The 25282-nt window shown below is 40.6% G+C and overlaps 1 protein-coding gene across 1 annotated transcript; it reads left to right on the top strand.

The window, feature by feature from the left end:
* Positions 1-38: 38 nt before the first annotated feature.
* TRIM4 (tripartite motif containing 4) lies at positions 39-25195 on the top strand. The gene is made up of 6 exons (XM_024571354.3): positions 39-578; positions 9690-9785; positions 10423-10653; positions 13191-13213; positions 13473-13570; positions 23243-25195. Exons 1-6 carry the CDS (start codon positions 180-182, stop codon positions 23827-23829), a joined length of 1434 nt encoding a protein of 477 aa, XP_024427122.2. The 5' UTR covers positions 39-179; the 3' UTR covers positions 23830-25195.
* Positions 25196-25282: the final 87 nt, after the last annotated feature.

A 25282-nucleotide genomic window follows, 5' to 3' on the forward strand; every position in this document is an offset into this window, starting at 1 on the left:
CCGCGGCTGCAGAGCTGCGCCACCACCGCGGAGCGGGTCAGCGCCGCCTCGGGGCGGGTCGGCGCCGGACTACGCCCGGGTCCCGGAAGCGCGGCCGCCGGCTCTCGGTTCGCTCGCCCGCCCCCTCCTGCTCACGCGCCCCGCAGCGGGCCGACTCGGGCTGTGGGGAGAGAAGCGCCATGGCCGCGGAGGACCTGCAGGAGGAGCTGAGCTGCCCCATCTGTCTGGAGTATTTCCAGGACCCGGTGTCCATCGAGTGCGGCCACAACTTCTGCCGCCGCTGCCTGCGCCTCGGCTCGGAACGGGCCGGCAGCCGGTTCCCCTGCCCCGAGTGCCGGCAGCCGTCGTCGCCCGCTGCGCTGCGGCCCAACTGGGCCCTGGCCCGGCTGACGGAGAAGGCGCGGCGCCGGCACCCGCGCCGGGCTCGCGAGGCCTACGGCCGGTGCGACCGCCATGGGGAGCCCCTGCGGCTCTTCTGCGAGGACGACCAGCGGCCCGTGTGCCTGGTGTGCAGGGAGTCCCAGGAGCACCAGGCCCACTCCATGGCGCCCGTGGACGAGGCCTTCGAGAGCTACCGGGTGAGCTGGCCCTCGGCGGCTGCCGGGATTGCCCGGGAATGTCGACCGTTTACTTAACTTTCATAAAAGCCCCACGAAGTGACTGCTAGTCCCATTGGAAGCATGAAAAACCCCTTGAGGCTCAAAAAAGTTATGCTACACGGATCTTAGAGCTGAAGTTAAAACTGGGAGTGGGACGGGGCGGTGCCAGGCTCTTCGTCACACCGAGGAGCTTTCAAGGAGCTGGCCCGGGGGAGCTTCTAGTTGAAGAAAAACACACTGAGACAGTGTTTGTATACCAGTGCTGTCCAACAGAAACATAAGGCAAACCACACGTGTAATTAAACATTTTTGTAGCGATAAAAAGAACAGGCAATGTTAATTTTTAATAATATATTATATTTAACCTAATTATCCAAAATACTGTTTAACATTGTTACGAAGGATTATCAGTGAGATGCTTTTTCATAGTAGGTCTTTAAAATCTGTGTGTACTTCATTTATAGCACGTACCGATTTGAGCTATGCACATTTCAGGCGCTCACATGGCGATTGGATGTTGTGTTGGACAGTGCAGGTCTGTCCTATGCGTGTTACCGACAACTGATGATTTGGGAAAGCGTGGTGTGGAGTGATGAGACTGGATTTTAATAGCTTCCTTCATCAGTTGGGAAAAATCACTTAATGTTTGAATTGTAGATTATTTGTCCTATCTCATGCATTAATTAAGATGCATTTGAATAAATCAACTTATCCTACTCTGCTCCAGCTACACTGGCCTTCTTGCTTTTGTTTCAAGGCTGTTCTCTTTCTCTACACACATCTTCCATTCTTTAGATCTTACTTGCTTTTAGCTTGAAGACCTTCCTTGATCATCCTTTCCTGGATAGCCCTACCCCCTTCCATTATTGACGGTGTAACTCCAGTGGCCTCCAGCAGAATTTCTTTCTAGTAAGTACTGGTTGCATGCACTCATTTAATAATACAAGTTAAAGTGTTTTGTAAACTATAAAATGCTGTACAATTTTATCAGCCAGCTACAAACAGGAAACATGTAAAGCTGGATAATGAAGTGTACATTAATTCCTTCATTTAATAACATTCATTGATGCTTACTCTATGCCAGGTATTGTTCTAGAATCTGGACATAAACAAAATAGAAAGACATGGGCCTTGTCTTGTAGGGTACATGAGCATGTACACCAATAATTTCAATGTGTGAGAGTTACCCAGGTTTGTACCAAGTACACAGAAAGTCTGAGGTCAATGAGGAGTGAGGAATGGCTTCACAGAGGGGTTAAAAAGGAGTTCATCCTTGAAGGATGAATACAGCAAGGGAGGGGAGAGGATATGCAAGCCAAGGGAACAGCATATTCAGTGTGGCGGTGTGGAATAGCATGTGGTATGTACGAGGACTGGAGGTTGCTTGGTGCTTCTGCAGCATAGAACATGGGAGGGAGGATGGTGGGAGTTGAGGCTGAAGAGAGAGTCGGGCTGTGTCATGAAGGAACCTGTTCACAGCTTTCTCTTTGAGGCAGTAGGGAGTCATTGAGGGATTGAGTTGAAGGTAGGGAATGACACCATCAGTTTTTTTGTTTTAGAATGATCCCTTTGGTATCTGTGTGGATGGAGAAGACCAATTAGACTGCTGTTGCACCATTCTAAGCAGGAGGCAGTAAGGGCCTGAATTTGTACTGGGCAGGGATGATGGAGAAGAGGGGATGGATTCAGTATGAGTAGGAGTTGAATGACTTGGTGACTAATTGGACTTGGTAGGTGAGGGAGAGAGAGGAGTCCAGGATGGCAGTCCAGATTTCTAGTACTCATTTTGGGACATGTTGAGTATGAAGTAACTGTGACAGGAAGTCCACGGAAGAGGGATAGGAGGCAGGGGCATCAGAGGCTTGAAACACTATTTTAGAATTGTCAGCATATCATTGAAATCATAGAGGAAGTGAGCAGGTGAGATTCCCGTAGGGGAACCATATAGAAGGTAAGAAAAAGGCAGGTACAAAGAGCAGCTTGAGAAGTATCAGTGCTTAGTAGCCAGCAAAAGAGATTGAAAGGATCCATCAGAGAGATGGAAGGGAAAACACATTTGTGGGTGAGGGCTGAGGCAAATAAAGTGGATGGGTATGAAACAGGAACATAGCCCTTAAATCTTCAGCAATAATATAATAGTAATAATAATATTATTAGTAGCTATCAGTTATTGATTATTTATGTACCGTCCACTTCTAAGCATTTTCCATACAGTAATTCTTTAATCCTGATAGCAACCCTAATAGATGGATTTTTATTATCCCCATTTGGCAGATGAGGCAACTGAAACACAGAGATGTGAGGTCACTTGCCCAAGGTCACAGAGCTAGGAAGTAGAAAAGTTTAAATTGAGGCCCTCGAACTCCTAGTCCATTGCACTGTTCACTCTCCCACATCTAATCTAGCCAAGAAGACTTCCTGAAAGGGGTGGAATTTCAGGGTTAAATAATATGTCCAACAGGTGGGGAATGAGTAGGGAAGAGTAACATCGGGACAGCCTGAATATCACAAGCTTGACTGGGTGGGTGTTCACGAGTCACATCATTAGGCAGAATTCCTTGGTATGTGTCCTGCTCTGCACCCTCTGTCCGTACCCACAGTTAGTTAGAAAAACACTAAGTTGCTGTTGGGTAGAGCTACCCTGTTTCCAAGCACACCACTTCCAGCATATACTCAGATGGGTAGGCTGTGTCTTAAAAGTTGGGAGTTCCCTAATCCCTGGAAAACATCCCCCATCCTAGACCTACACCTGAGCCTGGAAAACAGTGTGCCAGATGCTTCCTCTCAGGATCTGAGCTCCTGAGTACTGCATCCAGAAAACCGCCTTGGATGAATTAATTCCTAGTCCACTCTGCTTGCTCTCTTCGGGCCATACCAGTGGCTCAGGACACAATTAAGATGACCTGGGAGCATTTTTAAGAAATACCCAAGCCACTGATTTCTGAATATTGACTGTATCCTGCTGTTTTGCCAAATTCACTTATTAGGCCGAGTAGTTTTTGTGGTGGAGTCTATAGGATTTTCTATATACATTATCATGTCATCTGCAAACAATGACAGTTTTGCTTCCTCCTTTCCAATTTGGATGCCTTTTATTTCTTTTTCTTGTATGATCACTGTGGTTAGGACTTCCAATACTATGTTGAATAGGAGTGGTGAAAGTGGACAACCTTGTCTTGTTCCTGATCTTAGTGGGAAAGCTGTAAGTTTTTGCCCATTGAGTATGATGTTGGCTGTAGGTCTCTCATATATGGCTTTTATTAGGTTGAGGAATGCTGCCTCTATTCCCACTTTGCTAAGTGTTTTGATTATAAATGGGTGCTGTACCTTATCAAATACTTTTTCTGCATCTATTGATAAGATCATGTGATTTTTGTCTTTCATTTTGTTTATGTGAGGTATTACATTTATTGATTTGCGAATATTGTACCATCCTTGAATCCCTGGGATGAATCCCAGTTGATCATGGTGTATGGTCTTTTTAATGTATTGCTGGATGCGGTTTGCCAATGTTTTGTTGAGGATTTTAGCGTCTAGGTTTATCAGTGATATTGGCCTGAAGGTTTCTTTCTTTGTTATGTCTTTATTTGGTTTTGGGATTAGCAGTAAATGAGTGGATCAAAAAACTATGGTACATTTACACAATGGAATACTACACAGCAGAGAGAAAGAAGGAGCTCCTACCATTTGCAACAGCATGGATGGAACTGGAGAGCTTATGCTAAGTGAAATAAGCCAGGTGGTGAGGGACAAATACCATATGATCTCACCTTTAAATGGAACATAATCAACAAAAGAAAAAAGCAAACAAAATATAACCAGAGACATTGAAATTAAGAACAATCTGACAGTAACCAGAGGGGAGGTGGGAGGGGATAATGGGGGGAAGGATTTTCAGGAACTACTATAAAGGACACACGGACAAAACCAAGGGGGAGGGTGGAAGCTAGGGAAGGAGGTGGTTTTGGATGAGGTGGGGGGGAGATGCAGACAACTATAACTGAACAACAATAAAATAATTAAAAAAAGAATATTTTATCAAATTAAAAAAAAAGAAATGGAAAAAAAAAAGAAATACCCAAGCTAGGCTTCCCCCCCAACCCCCACCTCCTAGGCACTTTGATTCACTTGGTGGGGCCCTTCGCATCAGCATTGTTTAAAAGTTCTCTAGGTGACTCTACAGCACATACAGGAGAGAGAACCATAGACCTACCTCTTAGTACTTTCACAGAGGGAAATCTCAAAAAGTCTTTTGGAACACAGGTTGTTTTTAAGAGAGTCATTGGTGGTGGAGGAGAGAAAGAGGGAACAGAAAAAGTGAAATAGCTTCATAAACTTGAGGGAGCAGATTGTTTGCACAGAGAAGGCTTCTAAGCACTGCTCTTCGTACCATCACTTCAATATTTAATCTGCTGATTCTCGGAGCGAATCCCTTCATTGCTATTGATTCATTTAACAAATATTTCTTGAACACCTGTTTTGCGTCAGACACTGTACTACAGTGCCAGTTATAGCTCTGGGAATACAACGGTGAACAAGACAGGTAAAGACTGTTTTCATGGAGTGCATAGTCTCGTTGAGGTGGGATTGGGAGGTAGACAATAGACAAATAAATGAAATAATCACAGGTTGTGATATACTGTGAAAGAAATAATGTGCCATGCCAGAGAAGTAACAGGGTAGCTTCCTCAGGTGATGACATTGCAGTTGAGACCTGATGGATGAAAAGGAGTCTGCCATCTGGGGAACTGGGGGAAGAACATGCCAGGCTGTGGGCAGCAAGTACAAGGATGTGAGGCTGGGAAGAACTTGACATATATATATGTAACAAGGTCTAGGCACCTGGAGTGTCATGAGTGAGGGGAAAAGCAGCATAAGATGAGTTGGGAAATGTAGGCAAGGGTGGGGCTATATCTCGGGCCATTATGGGTGTTTGAATTTTCCTGGTGATGTGGAAAGCCAGTGGAGTCTTACGCAGGATAGTGATGTGATCTGATTGGTGTTTAGAAAGATCACTCTGGCTGCCTGTGGATATTGGATGAGGGAAGGTCAAGATTGAACATATGAATTCAGTCATGGGGTTATTATAGATGTCCAGACAAGAGATGATGGTGACTTGAACTAGAGGGTGGCAGTGGGGACAGTAAGTGGGCTGATTTGATATCTATTTTGGAGGTATATCTACCTGCTTGGATTGAGTGCAGAGGGTACAGTGACTGGAATGCACAAAATTAAGAGCGGTGACGGTATCTAAGAGACCATGGACTCCAGTTGTCTTCAGCTGCGACCCAGGAAATGTGTGAGGCTGATTTCCTCAGATACAGAACTAGTTTGCGAAGGTCTAGTGTGGAACTCCTGTCTGATTTGAAGTTTGTTATTTGAACTACATGATCACAAGCAGCAAATATCTTAATTCTGTAAGTGTATGAACTTTTATTATACTTAATGGTCTCATACCCAATTTTCTGATGTTAAATGAGAACATGCTTTAAAAAAAAAACAAACCAGCTAGCTTTGAAATGCTTGGTTTTGCCCTCCTGCCATCTCCTGGCAGTTTCTGTTGTTGCAGGGAAGGAGTTTTCTAATCTCCCCTAAGGGTTCTCGAGTTTACTCAGGGACCCTATTTATATGCCAACTGTGGCAGGATTCAGAAAGACTTACTGTATTTTGCATGTATAATACACTCCCGTGTATAATATGCACCCACGTTTTTGGCCCAAACTTTCAGGAAAAAACATCTTTCGTTTTCATTTGTTTTTTAAAGATCGTATTCATTTATTTTTAGAGAGAGGGGAAGGGAAGGAGAAAGAGAGGGAGAGAAACATTAATGTGTGGTTGCCTCTCGCACGCCCCCAACCAGGGGCCTGGCCCACAACTCAGGGATGTGCCCTGACTGGGAATCGAACCGGCAACCCTTTGGTTCGCAGGCCCGCACTCAATCCACTGAACCACACCAGCCAGGGCTGATTTTTTAAAATTCAGTTATTTATTTATATATATTTAGATACTTGTTTTTTGTATTATAAAAGAATTTTAACATTTATTTTTGAACATATTATGGTACAAGAAATTTTATGTAACATAATTACAAAACACAAGAACAGATACAAGGTATTTCAGGCACTGCCCATGTATGATGCACATCCTTATTTTTCCCTCAAAAATTCAGGCAAAATAGTGTTATACACAGCAAAATAGGGTAGTTAGAGTCTTGGATAATAGAACCAATCATGCAGGATAATTCATGCATACTAGAATTGTTAAAAGCTTTAAAAAGTTGAAAAATTATATTTTAAAAGATTAGTTAATTTTCTTTCATTATCAAACAAAAGTGAAAACTTAAAAAAAAAATCTTGGTCGCAGTCAAAGGAGCTGTTTATCTCCTTACAAGCCTCACGCATACGTCAGGTTGGACAGTGATCACAAAGTGGCAGGAGTGTAATTGAATAAAGGAATCAAATTATTTGAGATAATTACTTACCTTACTGAGTAGCAGGATCATCTAACTATGTAAGCGAACAACTAGGGGTAATAAATAGATTTGATTATGCTAGAAGACACTGTGTTAGAAAATAACACAGGTGATTTTGTGATGTCTAACAGAACTACTGTGTAAATCCCATTACAGCCTAATGTTATTTCCCCAAACATTTACTAGGCACTTTTCAAACATATATCAAAGTTGGAAGAATTTTAAAATAACTATACTCACATCTAGATTCTGCCATTAACGTTTCATTCTGCTTATCACCTCTTTACCTGTCTATATCCTGTCTGCATCCATCAATTCTTATTTCCTTTTGATGCATTTTAAAGTTAATTGTAGACAGTACACTTTCTCCTATATTTTAGCGTGCCTATCATTAACCAGAGTTAATTCTCTGAGGTACAATTTAATGCAATTAAATACACACATCTTAAGTGTGTATTTGCTGAGCTTTGACAAATGCATACCTCCAAGCCCTTCTCAAGATAAAGAACATTACCGTCTCCCCAGATAGCTCCTTCATGCTCCTTCCCAGTTAGCCTCTGCTCCCTTCACCTACCCAGGGCAACTACTCTTCTGTTTCTTCTCCACACGGATTAGTTTTGTCTGTTCCAGACGAAATGTAAATGGAATCACATGGTCTGTACTCTTCTATCCAGGCTCCTTTTGCCTAGCACACTGATTTTGAAATTCGTCCACTTGTGCATGTCAGTACTGTTACTTTTTGCAGCTGAGTAGTGTCCTTATATGACCATACCTCAGTTTGTTTATCCATCCTCCTCCTAATAGATACCTGAGCTGTCTGTAGTTTTTGGTTCTTCTGAATGACGCTGTTATGAATATTCTCATACAGGTCTTTTTGTAGACACGTTTTAATTTTTCCTGGGATAAGGAGTAGAATTGCTGGACTCTAGGGTTAATGTGTGTTTAGTTTTACACTAGCCCTTTTTCTGTGGTTGTGCCATTTCACACAGCCACCAGTATTGTATGAGAGTTCTGGTTCCACATCCTTGGCAACTTTGGTGTTGTTTTCAATTATCTAACTCTAAGCATTGTCATTTATAAATGATTGGAAGAAGAGTGATACCTATTAGTTTTTATTATTCTCCTAGGTAAGAATTAAAAAATTAATTATACTGCTTATTTCTTTGTTCTAATCATTTTTTTTTATTTTAAGCTTTTTTTTTTTTGACATACATGCAGACTTACAGAAAGGTGCCCTAGACCATTCTTCAGCATTTGACAGTTTTCACCAGTTTTTAATTTAAATATTCTTTTCCTTTCTGTAAAGAAACCACTACCTCATGGTTTTTCACCAACCACTCATTGCAGTTTCTCTGCATGATTTTCATTCTCTGTAGACTCCTTGTAGTTCTTCCCTGTTTTAGCCTTAATACTTTGTTTTTTATTCTGTAGAATTTTCCTGGGTGATTTTACTCACACCCATGGCTTCAACTGCCACCTGTGCTCTGAGCCCTAAAGCTGCTTCTGCAGCTCAGATCTCTCTCTTCACGCTTAACTGCAAACTCTCTCTCTCCATCTGGATGTTCCACGGAAATCTCAGACTCAGTTTATTCAAGTTAATTTATGGTTTTTCCTTCCATTTACATACCGCTCATCTTCCTATGTTTTCTAATTTGGTACATTACCTACAATCCATCTAGCTACTGAAGTCAGAACCAAGGGGCTAAATCTGGACTCCTTCCTGCCGCCTTTGGTCTCTAACCTGCCTGCTGTGTCTCCAGGGTCATGCCTGACCTGCTCGAGGTGCTTCCCCTCTGCAGCCCACTTGCTTAATGCTGACTGACTCGTTTTGATTTTTAATAGCTTATTCAGGCTTCTAAATTACAAAAATGGCATGTGCGTCTTGTAGAAATTCAAACAAAACAGAAATTTATAAAATTTCTAATCTCCCCTCCCCCCAACTTTCAAGCCATTTCTAGCCTTCAGAAATAACCAGTGTTAATAATACTTTGGTGTATGTCCTCCCATATTTTCCTTCTGTTCAAACACACACACACACACACACACACATTCTTTTCAAAACAGAATGTTACAATGCTATTGTTTTACAGCTTAATTTTAACTTAATAAAACATGTTAATATAAAGAGAGCTATCTGAAGTTGATGTAGAGTATCAATATACCGTAATTTACTTAATAATTTCCCATGGATGGATAATGAATAATGCTGCAGTGAACATTCCTATATATATTGATTATTTTAGGTAGTGTTTTGTTGCATAGATTATTAGAAGTAGGATTACACACATTTTAAATTTTGTTAAATCTTGCCAGTGCCCTTCAAAAAGATGGCAACTTTATACTTTCCTACTATTACGGTGCCAGAGGCTTTCTGCCTTGTCATGCTAGGTATTTATTAATCCTCTAACAATTTTTAGTTTTTGCCAACTTAATAGACAACCTCTATATAGTATTGTGAGTATTTAAGACCAGAATATTTCTCATTCTGAAGATGCCCTGTGACCATCTTCAACATTTTCTTAATATCATTTCCTGTTTGGATTAGGCGACTGCTTGCTCTTGAACAAGGAAGATGCTTGGAAAGACAATTTCTTTCTGATATGTGTTTCTGCTGACAGGAGAAACTTCTGAAGACTCAACATAGTCTAATGGCCAAGATGGAGAAAGTCACACATTTGCAGGACGCGGAAAGGAAGAATGCCACGGAGTGGAAGGTAACAGCAGAAGTGTTTGGACATTCTTGTCTGAGGCCCTTTCAGTCTGCAGCTGCTCACGTAATTTCTCTGGGATGAGCTTTGTAGGGTGCCATCGTTGTCAGGCCCCTTTGAGGATAAGGTGATAGACCAGGAAGTACAGACCTGTGAGTTCCATACACTTCATATCCATCTCTACTTTAAGGCAGTGCCCCTTCCCTACCTTTGCCTAAGGTTGGAATTGGTTTGTGGAAAGTAAACGGACTTTGCTTTCAGAGATGCTAATCTAGTTGGGAGGTATGACGAGTGTGCACACACATATCTAAAGATTTAACAACAATGAACAGCAGGTGTTCTGAGGGCTAAACTAAATAGTAGACGTGAGCGTCCTTTTTAGTTTAGAAAGTATACAAACAAAGCATTGTAGCAATAGTAGAGACTCATGTTACAAAGAATGAATTAATACTATAAAGACAAGTATAAAGATATCAAGTAAGTGTAAATAGAGGAGTAGTGGAAATTTGTGGGGACTGGGCAGGAGCTTTTCCGGAGGAGGTGATTAAAACAGGACCATGGATTATTGGGGAGTCACGTGCAAGGAGTTTAGGAGTAAGGACTAGGCAGAAACAAAGACTGAGCAAATCTCCTGCGGCTCTAGGACAAGATGAATAATCAGCAGCTGAGAGTCAGTGCCCAGTTTGCAAAGCTGCACCACTTTCTGGACGAAGAAGAGCAACTGTTTCTTCAGAGGTTGAGCGAAGAAGAAAAAGAGACAAAGAAGAAACAGGCTGAGAACACATTAAGGCTCAATCACATGATCACTTCCTTAAAGAAGCTCATGCTGGAGGTGGAGAGGAAGAGCCAGAGCTCCACCCTGGAGTTGCTGCAGGTGAGACGGCAGGGGAGAGGTTAGTTAACCATGCTAACTGGACTCCTGTCGTTAGAGCTGCATGTCTTTCTTCGTGAGTGGGTTTAATAGAAGAAGTGTTTTTCTCTCTGCTGGTGATCATGTTACTACTGTCATTATATAATTAGAGAATCAAAGTTTACTATTCAATGGAAATTAATGTAAAAGATAGGTATGATTCACTTGGCCTAATAACTTACCTAGGAGCTGAAGCATATCTAAGACATTTCTATCTGTCTTATTTATGTTTGTATAGGGTGGGGCAAAGGTCGGTTTACAGTCGTTCATGTGGAAAATAATACAATAGTTAATAAATAATAATACAAGAATAAATTCTGTGTTTTGCGTACTCACAACTGTAAACCTGCTTTTGCCCCAGCCTGTATATACCAGCAAACAAAAGGGTAAATACTCGTATAAAGGAGCTAAGCATGCTAACTCAAGAAGTGGGGTAAAGAGTTACAGAGCAAACACCAAAAACTAGTATGGAAAAACAATAACGATAAGAGCAGCTAATGACTTCACTGTAGCATTGTTTGTAGTGGTGACGATGCGGGGCACAACCTGGGTGTCCTTCCTGAAAGAGGGAACTGGCAAAAAGCGGACATAGGGATTAAATGTATAGATAGCAACAGGAATGGATCTTAAAAACACAATGCCTAAGGAAAACAGCAATAAAGAGAATGCAGCAAGAGCTCTAACTTCTAACTCACTGCATAAATTAAAAATACATAAACCTAAGCAATACTATATATTTTGCAGGAACACATTCAAATCAAAAAAAAATTCAGCTCTACAGAATATTTTTTTTATTTTTAGTGTTTCTATGTTTTCTAAGAAGAATGGAAGTAGGTCGTAAGCTAAAAGTGAAGGGTAAATGAAAATCATAAAAGAGTGGGAGGAGAGATATATTAGTAAAGTGAGTTGTCTGAGGCTTCGATGTTCTAAGATCCAGTTCCATCTTCGTTAGCCATTTGCCTAACCTTGCACTTACGTTGGCTGCTCCGTTTTTTGTGAGCATTCTAGATGTTAAATCTGTATTTTTAAAAGTGTTTAAATGTGTTATTTCAAAGATTCTGCTAGAGTATGTGTTCGGATATGTGATCGGAACTTCATTGCTCAAGCAAATTGTAGAAGTTCTAGACAATTCTTGGAAATCATTTCATTTAGATACCATATGTATATTGAAGCTATACTTTCATCTTTAAGTATAGCTTACCTGTGTCTACAGATTTTGACAATATTTTTATTGTTATAATAAAATAAACATGTTTAGAAACATTTTAAGTATAAAATCCATAGAGAAAACATAGAAATCATACGCTTGACAAATTGTCATGAAGTGACCCATCCGTGTAACCACCACCCAAGTCCAGAAGTACAACACGGGTAGCCTGCCGGAAGCTGTCCGCGTGCCCTCCATCAATATCCCTTCCCTCCTCCTCAGAGCCAGTCTCCTGTCAGACTCCTCACACTGCTTTGTTTTCCCTGTTTTTGAATAAGATTCTTTTGGTATATACTCTTTTTGTGTCTGGCTTCTTTTGCTCAACATTAAGTTTGTGAGATTAATGCATACTGTTGTAGGTAGCAGTAGATGACTTGTTTTCATCCCTGCATAGCAGTAATTCTTAACCAGGAGCGATTTTGCTCCCTGAGCAAGCAATGTCTAGAGACCTGTAGGTAAGACCTTTCCACGGTCCAGTTTTAGGGCGTTTTCATGAGATCCCTCAGTGTTTGTTTACAGTTCATCTCCGTTCTTACCCCCAGCCTCAGACCACCTACTTTCTGACGCCATAGATTTTCCTTTTTTGGCTATATCACACAAACAATCGTATGTGTTCTTTGGTGTATGTGTTTCATCTAGTATAATGTTTTTTTGAGAGTCATTCACACTGTAGCACATGTTACTATTGCATTTGCATTTCTTATTTTAATTCTTGAATAGTATTCCATTGTAGAATATGCCACATTTTGTTTACTTTTCACCAGTTGATGGGGGTTTGGGTGGTTTTCACCTTTTGGCTGTTATGAATGGTGCCGCTATGAGCTCTGTTCGCCATTCTCTGTGTGGACATATGTTTTAATTTCTCTTGGGTAGATAGTAGGAGCAGAATTGCTGGGCTGCATGGTATATGTATATTTAACTTTTCCAGAAGCTGCCAATCTCTTTTCCAAAGTGGCTGAACCACTTTATATTACCACCACATCCTCAGCACTGTTCGTTACTGTCTGTGATTGAAAGAGAATAGGTGGAGAAGTTGGCAAAAGCAGGAGAGAGTTAATGTCATAGTGCTAAACGGGGAGAAGGGATTTCAAGGAAAGACTTGATGAACATTGTCAGATAGTATGCAGGGGTCACATAAAAAAAAGGACTACATTGTGTCAATTCATTGTCTCTGGCAGCATGAGATCATATGTGACATAAACAAAAGTAACTGACAGAAAAATACCTGCTTGCAAAGTTGAGTACCAGATCTCAAGAGGAAGGTACATAACTTATTTCTTTCTTCTCTTAACAGAATCCAAAAGGTCTTTTGACCAGGTATGAATTCCTTCTTATTTATGGGGGTCTGAGTGGAATAGTAAGAATGTAGCTTGAGCAGAAGGGAAACAAGGCCGGTCTCCATAGGCCAATCTGGGTGCACCCCAAGGGTCTGTGGAGGAGGGATTGTGTTCACTTTTCCAAGGAGGAATAGAAGAGAAGTTGTCTAAGCTTTGGGCTTGGAATCTTCACATGGGAGTTGGGGTCTTAGCTGCCCTAGTTGTCCATTAAGAAGAGCTGCCTTCTGTACTTTCTGTAGGAGTGAGAACCAGGATGTAAACTACTCCTTTGAAGTTCTGCAGGTGAAGACTGAGTGCCGTGTACCAATGATGAAGGAAATGCTGAAGCGATTCCAAGGTGAGCAGGATTCCTAGGAGTTGGAGCTCCTTACAAGTCTTTCAGTATGAGAGTAAACAGGGAGAAGTCTGGGAAGGAATGAGGAAGCAGCGTATGCAGCTGTCAGGAGGGTCAGGAAAATGGTGACTACTTAGGAATAAACGGATTTATGCTTCATTCAAGAAACATTTATTTAACACATACTATGTGTTATAATGCACCAGCGATACAAAAACAAAAGGACCTATTCCGTCTAACAATCCATAAGCAAACTGGGAACACAGACACATATCACTGTAATATTGTGGGATTCATTGTATCGACGGTATGAATAAAATGTTACAGAAGTGCAGAGGAAGACCTCTAATGGGGGGTGAAGTAGGGAAGTTTTCACAGCAGAGCTGATAGCTCTGGGATTTGTGGGGTGATTTGGGGCTTGCCACATGAAAAAGGGAGTGTAACCTTCCAAGCAGAGGCAGCAGCGTGAGTTAAAGGTGTGGAGAAAATGGAATGGAGGGTATCCAGTGGGACTAACCCATAAGGTGCATTGTGGGGAAAGGCAGGGCCTGAGAAGGTGATTGTAGGAAAGGCGGAAGACAAATGTAGTGGATCTCTAGGGAAGTACCAAGGCATATACATGTGGGAAATGTGACACAGACAAGGAGAACCCTATGAATACTCCAACCTGTAGCCTTGAGAGAGCTTTCTGGCCATCTTAGGGAGGGTTCCCAGAGGTGGAGCCAAGTAGACTCCCTGAGTTGAGCAATGGAACTGATAGTCCCAGGAGAACAAAAATAGTGAGAGTTTGCAGAGTACTGGAGAGGAGAGAGCCGTACAGACAGAGCGCCCTGATGATCTGCAGAGGCACCCACTGAGTTTTCAGAAGAGTACCTGTCCGCACATGCTTGTGAAGGGCTACCTGAGGTTGAGGAAGTTTCCAAAATGATTACAAGGAACAGTTTCTGGTGCCCAGCTAGGAACGATGCTTGTGTCTACCAGCCAGACTGGAACACTCTTAATTCATGGGGTGCCGGGTAGAGAACTCAGGGAAATCTTGACTAATGAGTGGGGAATAATGAACCCTACACTGATCAGTGCTTTGGACCCGCCTTAAAAATCATGAAAGAAGACCCCGAATGATCAAATTATTCCCTAGTAACTGCATGCCAGGACAAGCTCAAGAAGATTGATTCGAATTTTAAAAAATGAGTATGTACTCCACAATGTAAATGCACAATGTTTTGTATGTAATCAAAGATCACCAGGCATGCAAAAAGGTAGGAAAACATGACCCAGAGTGAAGATAATTAATCTGAACTAACCCGGAATTGACTAGAATAAACATATGAGGACGTTAATTCAGTTATTATAAATGTTCTGTAAACAGGCAAATAGAGACATGGGAGATATTTAAAAAATCCCAGGTCAAACTTCTAGAGAAGAAAACTACAGTGACTGAGGTGAAGAATTACACTGCTTTGGAATAATCGGTGATTAGAGATGGCAGAAGAAAAGATTACTGAACTTGAAAATGGAGCAGGGGAAACTTTGCGAAATGAAACACAGAAGAATACTTTAGAAAGGAACAGAGCATCAAGGAGCTGTGGGACAACTCCGTGCAGCGCTACATGTGGTAGTTAGGGCCCTTGAAGGAGAGCAGTGGGATGGGATGAAACAAAAAGTATTTGAAGAATGGCCCCAAATTTTTCAGCTTGAAAATTGAAATCTGTAAGTACACAGATCCAATAGTTCAACAAACCCTAAGTGCAAGAAATATGATGAAAACTACAGCAAACCCAGTGATGAAAGAGACAATTTTAAATGGAACAGGATACAAAGAATATGTTACAGGGGAACAAAGATAAAGATGTCATCACATTTCTCATTGGAAACAATGTAAGTGAGCAAGATCTTTAAAGAACTGAAAGAAAAACCTAGAATTAAAAGATTACCTGAAATGGTAATGACATAACGTAAATATATACAGGGTCCGGCACAGATAACGCCCTTTCTTATTACAAAATCATAAGCATGTGATTCTGTAACAACATCACACTCAAGCACACCATATGACATTTTTGGTGAAATGTTCAAATTAAAAATATAAATTATTACACTCATGTTATTACCCACCAACCACAGTCTGTGTGTGTGTGTGTGTGTATATGTCAATTATCATTAAAAGTTAATAGTGATGATTAATTTGTGTGTTAACTTGACTGGATCACAGGGTGCCCAGATATTTGGTCAAACATTATTTTGGTTGTTGCGATAAGTGTTTTGGATGAGACTAACATTTAAGTTGGGGAACTTGAGTAAGACAGATTGTCCTCCATAATGTTGGTGAGCCTCATCAAATCATCCGAAGGCCTAACTAGAACAAAGGGCTGAAGTCCCTTTTCCCACCCCTGAGCAAGAGGGAAGTGCCTTTGAACATCATCTGCAGTTTTGGCCTTTCCTGCCTAATGGCCTTTCAGCTGGAGCATCAGTTTGCCTGGGTCTTGAGCCTGCTCACACACAGCAGATTGGAACTTGCCAGTCACCATATTCATGTGAACCAATACCTTATTGATGCGGACACCGGCCCGCAGTGTCCACGGCATTGTGGATGATACAAGACAAATTCACATGCACTTCCGAGTCCTGTGGAGAAAAAGGGACGGCACGGCCACTCTCTCAAGGGGAGAGCGCCCCCACCCTTGCCTTTGACAGGCTTTTCTTGGCTTTCTAATAGCATACATCAAAGAAGGTTTTCATTCATTATATTTAGGTTTGTTTTAGGTAATTACTTTTTACAGATAGCAATGGAAAGGATGTTACTGATTACTTCTTACAGATTAACAAGGAAAAGATGTTGCAAATGTAAGGGAACGATAAGAATAATTGGCCTGGTTACACTTCAATACTTGGGAGAATTAGCACAGACTTCAGGAAGTTACTTTAAAGATATGCAGTAAGCATTTGCTGCCTCAACTCAGGGTGAGGGAGTTTTAGCAAGAGCAAGCCTCAAAGCAGCCTAGGTACAAAGCAGGCCTGGTTTCCCACGGGAGAGCCGATCCGGGGTTTGGCATCCTGTGTGCCGCCACGCGCCTATGGGCTTTCCCATAGGGCTGGGCTACGTTTGCCATTGCCTGGCAGACAGGTTCTCTGTACTTTATAATCTCTCTCTATGAATGCACATACATCCTGTTTGTTGTTTCTCCTGGGAACCATGAATAATACAGTAATTGAACGTTTAAATAGACAAAAAAATTGTGCAGTTTGTAAGATATTGCAAGTGAAATACACAACAATAACATGAATGTTAGGAGGGGAGAATGGAAATATACTATTATACAGTTATTATATGTGAAGTGGTATATCACTTGAAGCTAGATTCTGATAAGCCTCACAGCAAACACTAAAATAAAACAGTTAATACAAAGGTGATAAAGTGCAATCATAAACAATATTTGATAAATAAAAAAGAAGGCAGGAAAAGGAACAAATAGAAAGCATATTGGAGGTATACTACCTGTTAGTCAAACTATACTATAAGGCCATAGTAATCAAAACAGCATGGTACTGGCAGGAAAACAGACATATAGATCAATGGAACAGAACAGAGAGCCCAGAGATAAACCCATGCTTATATGGGTAATTAAAATTTCACACTGGAGGCAAGAATATTCAATGAGGCAGAGACAGTCTGTTTGATAAATGGTGTCGGGAAAATTGACAGATACATGGGGAAAAAAAGAAACTAGAGCTCTGGCCAAAATGGAGGCATAGGTAGAAACACTTCACTTCCTTGCACAACCAAAAGAAGGATAACAACCAATTTAAAAACAATAAACAACCAGAAGTGCCAGAAAGTCAAACTGCATGGAACTCCGACAACCAAGGAGTTAAAGAAACATTTACCTAGACCAGTGTGCCGAAACAAAGAAATATGGCCCAAATGAAAGAACAGATCAAAGATCCAGAAAAAATAGAACTAAGTGATGAGGTTATAGCCAACCTTCAGATGAAAGTTCAAAACATTGGTAATCAGGATGCTCACAGAACTGATTGACCTTGGTCACAAAATGAAGGAAGAAATAAAGACTACCCAAAGTGAAATAAAGCAAAATATACAGGAACAAACAGTGAAGGGAAGGAAACTGGGACTCAAATCAATGATAAGGAAGAAAATAAACATCCAACTGGAACAGAATGAAGAAACAAGAATTCAGAAAGAAGAACCTATGAGACAACTTTAAGTGCTCTAACATTCAAATCAGGGGTGCCAGAAGGAGAAGAACAAGAGCAAGAAGTTGAAAAATTATTTGAACAAATAATGAAGGGAAAAACTTCTCCAATCTGTTGAAGGATATAGACTTCCAGGAAGTCCAGGAAGCACAGAGAGTCCCAAAGAAATTAGACCCAAGGAGGAACACACCAAGGAACATCATTATTAATTTACCCAAGATTGAAGATAAAGAGAGAATCTTAAAAACAGCAAGAGGAAAGGAAAGAGTTACCTACAAAGGAGTGCCCATAAGACTGTCAGCTGATTTCTCAAAAGAAATCTTACAGGCAAGAAGGGGCTGGAAAGTAGTATTTGAAGTCATGAAAGATAAGGACCTACTTCCAAGATTACTGTATCCAGCAAAGCTTACTAGATTACTCTCATCTAGAATGGAAGGGCAGATCAAGTGCTTCCCAGATAAGGTCAAGTTAAAGGAGTTCATCATCACCAAGACCTTATTATATGAAATGTTAAAGGGATTTGTCTAAGAAACAGAAGAAGATCAAAAGCTATGAACAGTAAAATGACAGTAAACTCACAACTATCAATAATTGAACCTAAAAAACAAAAACAAAAACTAAGCAAACAGCTGGAACAGGAACAGAATCAGAGAAGTGGAGATCACATGGAGGGTTTTTAGTGGGGAAGGGGAGGGGAAAGGCACAGGGAATAAGAAGCATAATTGGTGGCATAAAATAGATGGGGAGAGGTTAAGAATGGCATAGGAAACACAGAAGTCAGAGAACTTATATGTACAACCTATGGACATGAACTAAGGCTGGGGGGGAAATGGTGGGTTGGGAGGTGCAGGGCAGAGCAGGGATAAAGGGGAGAAAAAAATGGGAAAACTGTAATAGCATAACCAATAAAATACACTTAAAAAAAGAAACTAGACTATCTTCTTACACCATATACAAGAATAAATTCAAAATGGGTTAAAGACTTAAATGTAATATGTGAAACCATAAAAATCCTATAAGAAAATATAGACAATAAAATGGCCAGCATCTCTCTTATCAACATTATTTTTTCCAACACATCTCCTCAGGCGAGGAAAACAAAAGAAAAAAATGAACAAATGGGACTACATCAAACTAAAAAGTTTTTACACAGCAAAGGAAACCATCAATAAAACAGACAACCTACTAAATGGGAGAAAATATTTGCCAATGATACATCCAATAAGGGGTTAATACCCAAAATTTACAAGGAACTCATACGACTCAATACATACAACCCAAACAATCCGATTAAAAAATGGGCAGAGGACTTGAATAGACACTTCGTCAACGAGGACGTACAGATAGCCAATAGACATATGAAAAGATGCCCAGTGTCACTAGTTGTTAGAGAAATTCTAATTAAAACCACAGTGAGGTATCATCTACACCTGTCAGAATGGTCATCAATAAATCAAGAAACAACAGGTGTTGGTGAGGATGTAGAGAAAGGGAACCCTCACGCACTGTTGATGGGAATGCAAGTAGGTGCTTTGGAGAACTGGAGGGTCCTCAAAAAATTAAAAATGGAAATGTCTTAGGACCCAGCGATTCCACTTCTAGATATATATACCCCCAAAAACCCCAAACACAAAGTTGAAAGAACACATGCGTCCCTGTGTTCATTGCAGCATTATTTACAATAGCCAAGATTTGGAAGCAAACAAAGTGCCCGTCAGTAGACGAGTGGATAAAAGAGTAGTGGTACATACGTACAATGGAATATCACTTGGCCAGAAAAAGAATGAAACCTTACCGTTTGCAACAGCATGAATGGCCCTAGGGGGTATTATGCTAGGAGAAATAAGTCACTCAGAGAAAGACAAATACCATTAGATTGCACTTGTATGTGGAATCTAAAGAACAAAAGAAACGAATAAACAAAATTGAAACACACTCACAGACACAGAGAACAGAGTGCCAGAGGCGAGGGTATTTGGGACTGAGTGAAAAGGGAGTAAGAAGTACAAATTGGCAGTTACAGAATAGTCATGGGGATGTAAAGTACAGCATGGGGAATACAGTCAATAACACTATAAGTTTATGGTGCCAGGTGGGTACCGGAATATCAGGGAACACTTTGTAGAGTACATGATTACCTAGCCACTGCTGTATGCCTGAAACTAATTCAAAGTAATATTGAAAGGCAACTGTAATTGAAAAGTAAAATTAAAAAGGAAAAACATATAGCAAGATAATTATTATTATTAATCATATTAAATATAAGTCATCTGCCCTGGCCAGGTGGCTCAGTTGGTTGGAGCATTATCTAGTACACCAAAAAGGTTGTGGGTTTGGTTCCTGGTCAGGGCACATACCTGGGTTGCAGGTTCAAACCCCAGTAAGGGCACATATGGGGGAGGTGATTGGGAGGTGATCAATCAGTGTTTCTCACATTGGTGTTTTTTCCCCCACCCCCAAATCAATAAACATATCCTTGGGTGAGGATTAAAAATGTGTGTGTGTGTGTGTGTATAAAAATATATAACTTGTCTGAATATCCTAATTAAAAGATGAGATTAATTGGATTGGATAAAAAAGCAAGACAACTATATTTTGCAAGAAATGCCCTAAATATAAAGACCCATATATATTTAAAGTAAAACAATGGAAAAAGATATGCCATGCTAACTTTAGTCAAAAGAAATCTGGAGTGGTTGTATTAATATCAAAGATTTCAGGGCAAAGAATATTGTCAGAGATAAAAGGTTATTCCCTAATGGTGAAGGGGTTAATTCATCAGGAGGACATAGAGTTCTAAATATTTATACACCTAGTTACAGCTTCAAAATATGTTAAGCAAAAATTTAATAGAGCTGCAAGGAGGAATAGACTAATCAACAATTATAGCTAGATTTTTAATACCTTTTTTCAATAATGTTTAGAACAAGTAGGCAGGAAATTAGCAAGGATATAGTAGGCTTGAAGACCACTAGTAACCAGCTTTACCTCACTGGTATATATAGATCACCAGAATACATATTTTAAAAAAGTACCAATGGACCCCTGGCTGTGTGGCTCAGTTGGTTGGAGTGCTGTCCCATACACAAAAGGTTGCGGGTTTGATTCTTGGGCCAGGCACATGCCTAGGTTGCGGGTTCGATCCCCTGTCAGGGCGTGCACAGGAAGAAACCGATGGATGTTTCTCTCTCACATCAATGTTTCTCTCTCACCCCCTTTCCTCTCCTGCCCCCCTTCTTCTCCCTCCCTCCCTCTTTAAAATCAATAAATATATCCTTGGATGAGGATTTGAAAAAAAAAATAGTATACTTGGAACTTGTTTACTAGATAGAGCAAGGTAGGCCATGAAACAAATTCATTAAATTCAAAAGAATTCCAGTTATACACAGTATGTTTTTTCATCCTAATACATTTAAGTTAGATATTAGTAACAAAAATACCCTTGGAAAATTCCCATGTTAGGAAACTAAATAACATACTTCTCGATAACCCTAGAATTAAAGGAGAAATCAAAAGGGAAATAGAAAGTATTACTTTGAACTGAATGAAAAGGAAAACACAACATATCAGAACTGTGGGATTCAGCTAAAGCGAGAAATTTAAGGAGAAATTTATAGCATTAACCTATATTAGAAAAGAAAGTTCTCAAATCAGTGACCAGTTTCCACCTTCAGACACTGGAAAAAGAAGATAAAGTAATCAAAGGAATGGAAATAGACATCAATAAAAACAGAACACAGAAAAACAATAGAAAAATTAATGAAACAAAAAGCTGCTTTTTGGAGAAGATTGATTTTCTTAATAAACCTTTAGCTAGAATGACCAGAAAAAACAAGACACATATTATTAATATCAACACAGAGAGGCTACACCTGAAACCTATATAGTTTTATTAACCAGTATCACCTGATAAAGTCAGTAAGAGAAGAATAAGAGAACATCACTGCAGACTCTACAGATATTAATAGGATAAGTAAATATTATGAGCAACTTTGTGCTGATAAATTTGACAATGTACAATAGGTAAAATGCACAAAGTCCTTAAAAGACAGAAATGATTGAAGTTTACTCAAGAATAGATAGATAACTGGAATAACTTAAATTTCTATTAAAGATATTGGTGTGTAGTTACAATGAGGGGGAGGATTGAGTGTGGGAGATGGAGGATGGGTAGGGCAGGGGACGGCACTGGGGGGGAAATGGGGACAACTGTAGTTGACCAACAATAAAAAAAACAAAAAACTTCCCAAATGGCCTCACTGCTGAACTCACCAAACTTGTCAGAAATATCTATTCTCCAATAACTCTTAAAAAAAATTGAAGAGGAGAGAGTGTTTCCCAATTCATTCTATAAGGCCTGCACTCCCAAAATCAGAGACATTACAAGAGAACTGTGTATAGATCAGTGCTTCCCACGAACATAGAATAGTTCCAAAATTTTAGCAGATTGAATCCAACAACATATTAAAGAATAAGACATCACACCCAAATGGGATTTAGCCCAGAAGAGCAGGGTTGGTTTAACATTGGCAAAACAAATGTAATTCACTGCTTAGCAAACTGAAAAAAGGAAAGCTGGGCAATTCAGATGCAGGAAAACGCTTGTGTCAAAACCTAACACCCATTCCTGATTTAAAAGAGAGAAGACAAACTAGAGTGGCGTGGAGAGTGGGAGGGAAGAGAATTTGGAGGCGGGGGGCCAGGGCGGATGTTCCAGAGTGAGAGATGCTGGAGAAGGTCTGGGTAAAGACCGTGGCAGTGGGAATGGAGAGGAGAAAACGAACCTGACTGATATTTTAGAGGTAGACTTGATAGGACTTAGTGAATTAATTAGTCACTGAGGGTCAGAAGGAAAGAATAGTCAAATAATCTCAAGATTTCAAATGTGGTGTTTGGGTGGTGGTAATACTCTTATACCTTAGAGAACATAGAAGACAATGATGTCTGCATTTGTGGGGGGACAAGTCCCAAGTATATGGGAGGTGGCTTAGGATAATGAGTTCGGTTTTGAGTTATTTGTTGGGGGCCTGTGGAGATGCCCAGTGAACAGCTGGAACAAGTGAAGAGAAACCTTGTTAACGATGATGTCCATGTGGACCTGTACAAAGAATCAGCTAGTCAACAGCCTTGATCTAGTTTTGATTCAGTAAGTCACAATTTGTTAATGTTTCTCCAAATTTTATGCTGATTGTGAAGAGCTAGGGCCATGAACTAATGAGCTTCCCATTTTCTAGGTCTTAGTGTTTTGGAGCCAAAGGGAAATGAGAATTTTAGGTTGCTACAGGCCATACTCTCACCCATTAGGCCCACCCGATGAATAGTTGAGAGGCAGTGAGGGGGCTCATCCCTGACGGTGCTCGTGAGGAGCAGGATGGAACTGAAGTTGGCAAGGATGGGTATTTCTGGAGGAGCGCTGCTGGTGAGCTCTTGCGTTACTTATCTCAGCTCTCGTTTTCTCTCCAGTGGCTATCAGTTTAGCTGAAGACACGGCTCACCCCAAACTTCTCTTCTCCCAGGAAGGGAGGTATGTGCAAAATGGAACACCAGCCAGTTCTTGGCCCGTATTTTCTACAGCATGGAACTACTTCACTGCACGGAGGAATCCTCAGCAGACCACGCATTCCACGAAGAGATTTCAACACTTACCCTGTGTTTTGGGAAAAAACATTTTCACTTCAGGGAAACATTACTGGGAAGTTGAAAACCGAAACAGCCTGGTGATTGCTGTGGGGGTGTGTCAGGAGGACATCCTAGGGATTGTTGATAATTCAGAAATATCCCCTGAGGTGGGCATCTGGGCCGTTTGTTGGGGTTCCGCCAGCTATTGGCCCCTAATGGGTAGCTCTGTAATTCCCACCAGTCCAGAGCCAGGTCTTCAACGAGTGGGAGTATTCCTAGATTATGAGGCTGGGGATGTCTCGTTCTACAATGCTGTGGATGGAGTGCACATACACTCCTTTTCTTGTTCTTTTGTCTCACATCTCCGGCCATTTTTTTGGTTGAGCCCATTAGCATCTTTAGTCCTCCCACCAGTGACTGATGGGAAATGAGGCTATTCTTTCCCTGCCCAAGAATCCCGGCCTATGTGTCAGCCCAGGGACGCCCGTCCTCTTCTTTCATTTTATACATACCGAGCCTTGGTAGTACATCAGTATTATTCACTCCGACTCCAGTTTCATGTTTTGTTCAACTCCTTGTGTATTCTGTGTGTGGACAGATACCGCAGACCCTGTTGTTGCCTTTCCAGTAGCCATTTGCCCCACGTCTCTGCTTTTTTCCCGGTTCTTTCTAAGTGAACCGTTTGATGTGTGCTCTCCACGTGCGTCAGGAGAAGCAGTTCCATGTGAGAGTTATGGCCAGTGAGATAGGATGGGAAATTTTCCAAAGGGGGGAAACGTCCTGGGAAATGTTTTTGTAGCTTCTAAAAAGAGGTGTTTGGGGACACAGCCCCCTTTCTGATGTTAGCAGCTCTGTGGAACCTGAGAAAAGTACAGTAACGGTGCAAAGGAAGAACAAACATGGTCTTTGTTGGCATCGTTAAACTATGGGAATTTTCCTGATCCCAAATTTCTCGTTATATGAGATGATCTGCTCCCGTTTTGTACAAGGCAGTTTTGTTGCATGTTGGTTAGTTGTGGTCTGAAGTAAGGACATCCCACAGTTTAAGCTTATGTCACTTTTCCTGAAACTCGACAAATTTTTAGAATCCAAATTCAATTCAGTTGAGTAATTCCTCTTTCCAGTAAGTACTGATTTCCCTCACTTTTCTGGGTCAGAAAACTGAGACAGTCCTCCCTCGCTCTGCCCATGTTCTTCCTCTTCACCTGACCAGGTCTCGGCCTTCACGTGTTCATTATGCCATCCATTTGTCAAAATCATATATTGTATATACACCTTTATTAACATTGAAAATGTTGAAAAACACGTATTTACACTGTGCTAGCATGTTCACAAAAGGCTTTCATATGAATCTTGTAGTAGCTCGGCGAGATGGAAATTAAAATCCTATTTTTACAAGTGAGGAAACAAACCTTTAGAGTCACTCACTCGTTGCTGAACTGGCAAATGGGGGTGTTGGGGTTAAATTCAGATCTATTTGAAATGGGGACCTATGTGTTTTTCTACTTTACTGTTTTTTTGGATTAAAGTAAATATGTCAAATCAACTTTACTTATATTCGTAAGCATTTATTGAATGCAGATTGTGGATCAGTATATCTTTGTTTATTTTCATGTTTTTATTCTATATGTGTATTTTTCTCACTTTACTTTTCTACTCTTGATTGTATGTACTCACGGGGATTGTGAATGTTACTTTAAAGATGATTGTTTCTCTCTATAAAAATTGTGTGTTTATTGTAGAAAATTTGGAATGTATAAAAAAGTATAAAAAAATTAAAGTCATCAATGATCCCACCATTACTAACATTTTAATGTGTTTCCTCCCAGACTTGCAATTGATTTTCTGGCAGCAATTTAACAAGGCTTCTTTCAAAACTTCCAG

Source organism: Desmodus rotundus, chromosome 1 (assembly GCF_022682495.2).
Source record: "Desmodus rotundus isolate HL8 chromosome 1, HLdesRot8A.1, whole genome shotgun sequence".
NCBI lineage: Eukaryota > Metazoa > Chordata > Mammalia > Chiroptera > Phyllostomidae > Desmodus > Desmodus rotundus.

Coding starts and splice junctions, on each gene's coding strand:
- TRIM4 (XM_024571354.3), top strand. CDS start 180: ATGGCCGCGGAGGACCTGCAGGAGGAGCTGAGCTGCCCCATCTGTCTG. Junction 9,786..10,422: donor AGAATGCCACGGAGTGGAAG/GTAACAGCAGAA, acceptor CTGCGGCTCTAG/GACAAGATGAATAATCAGCA. Junction 10,654..13,190: donor CCACCCTGGAGTTGCTGCAG/GTGAGACGGCAG, acceptor TTCTCTTAACAG/AATCCAAAAGGTCTTTTGAC.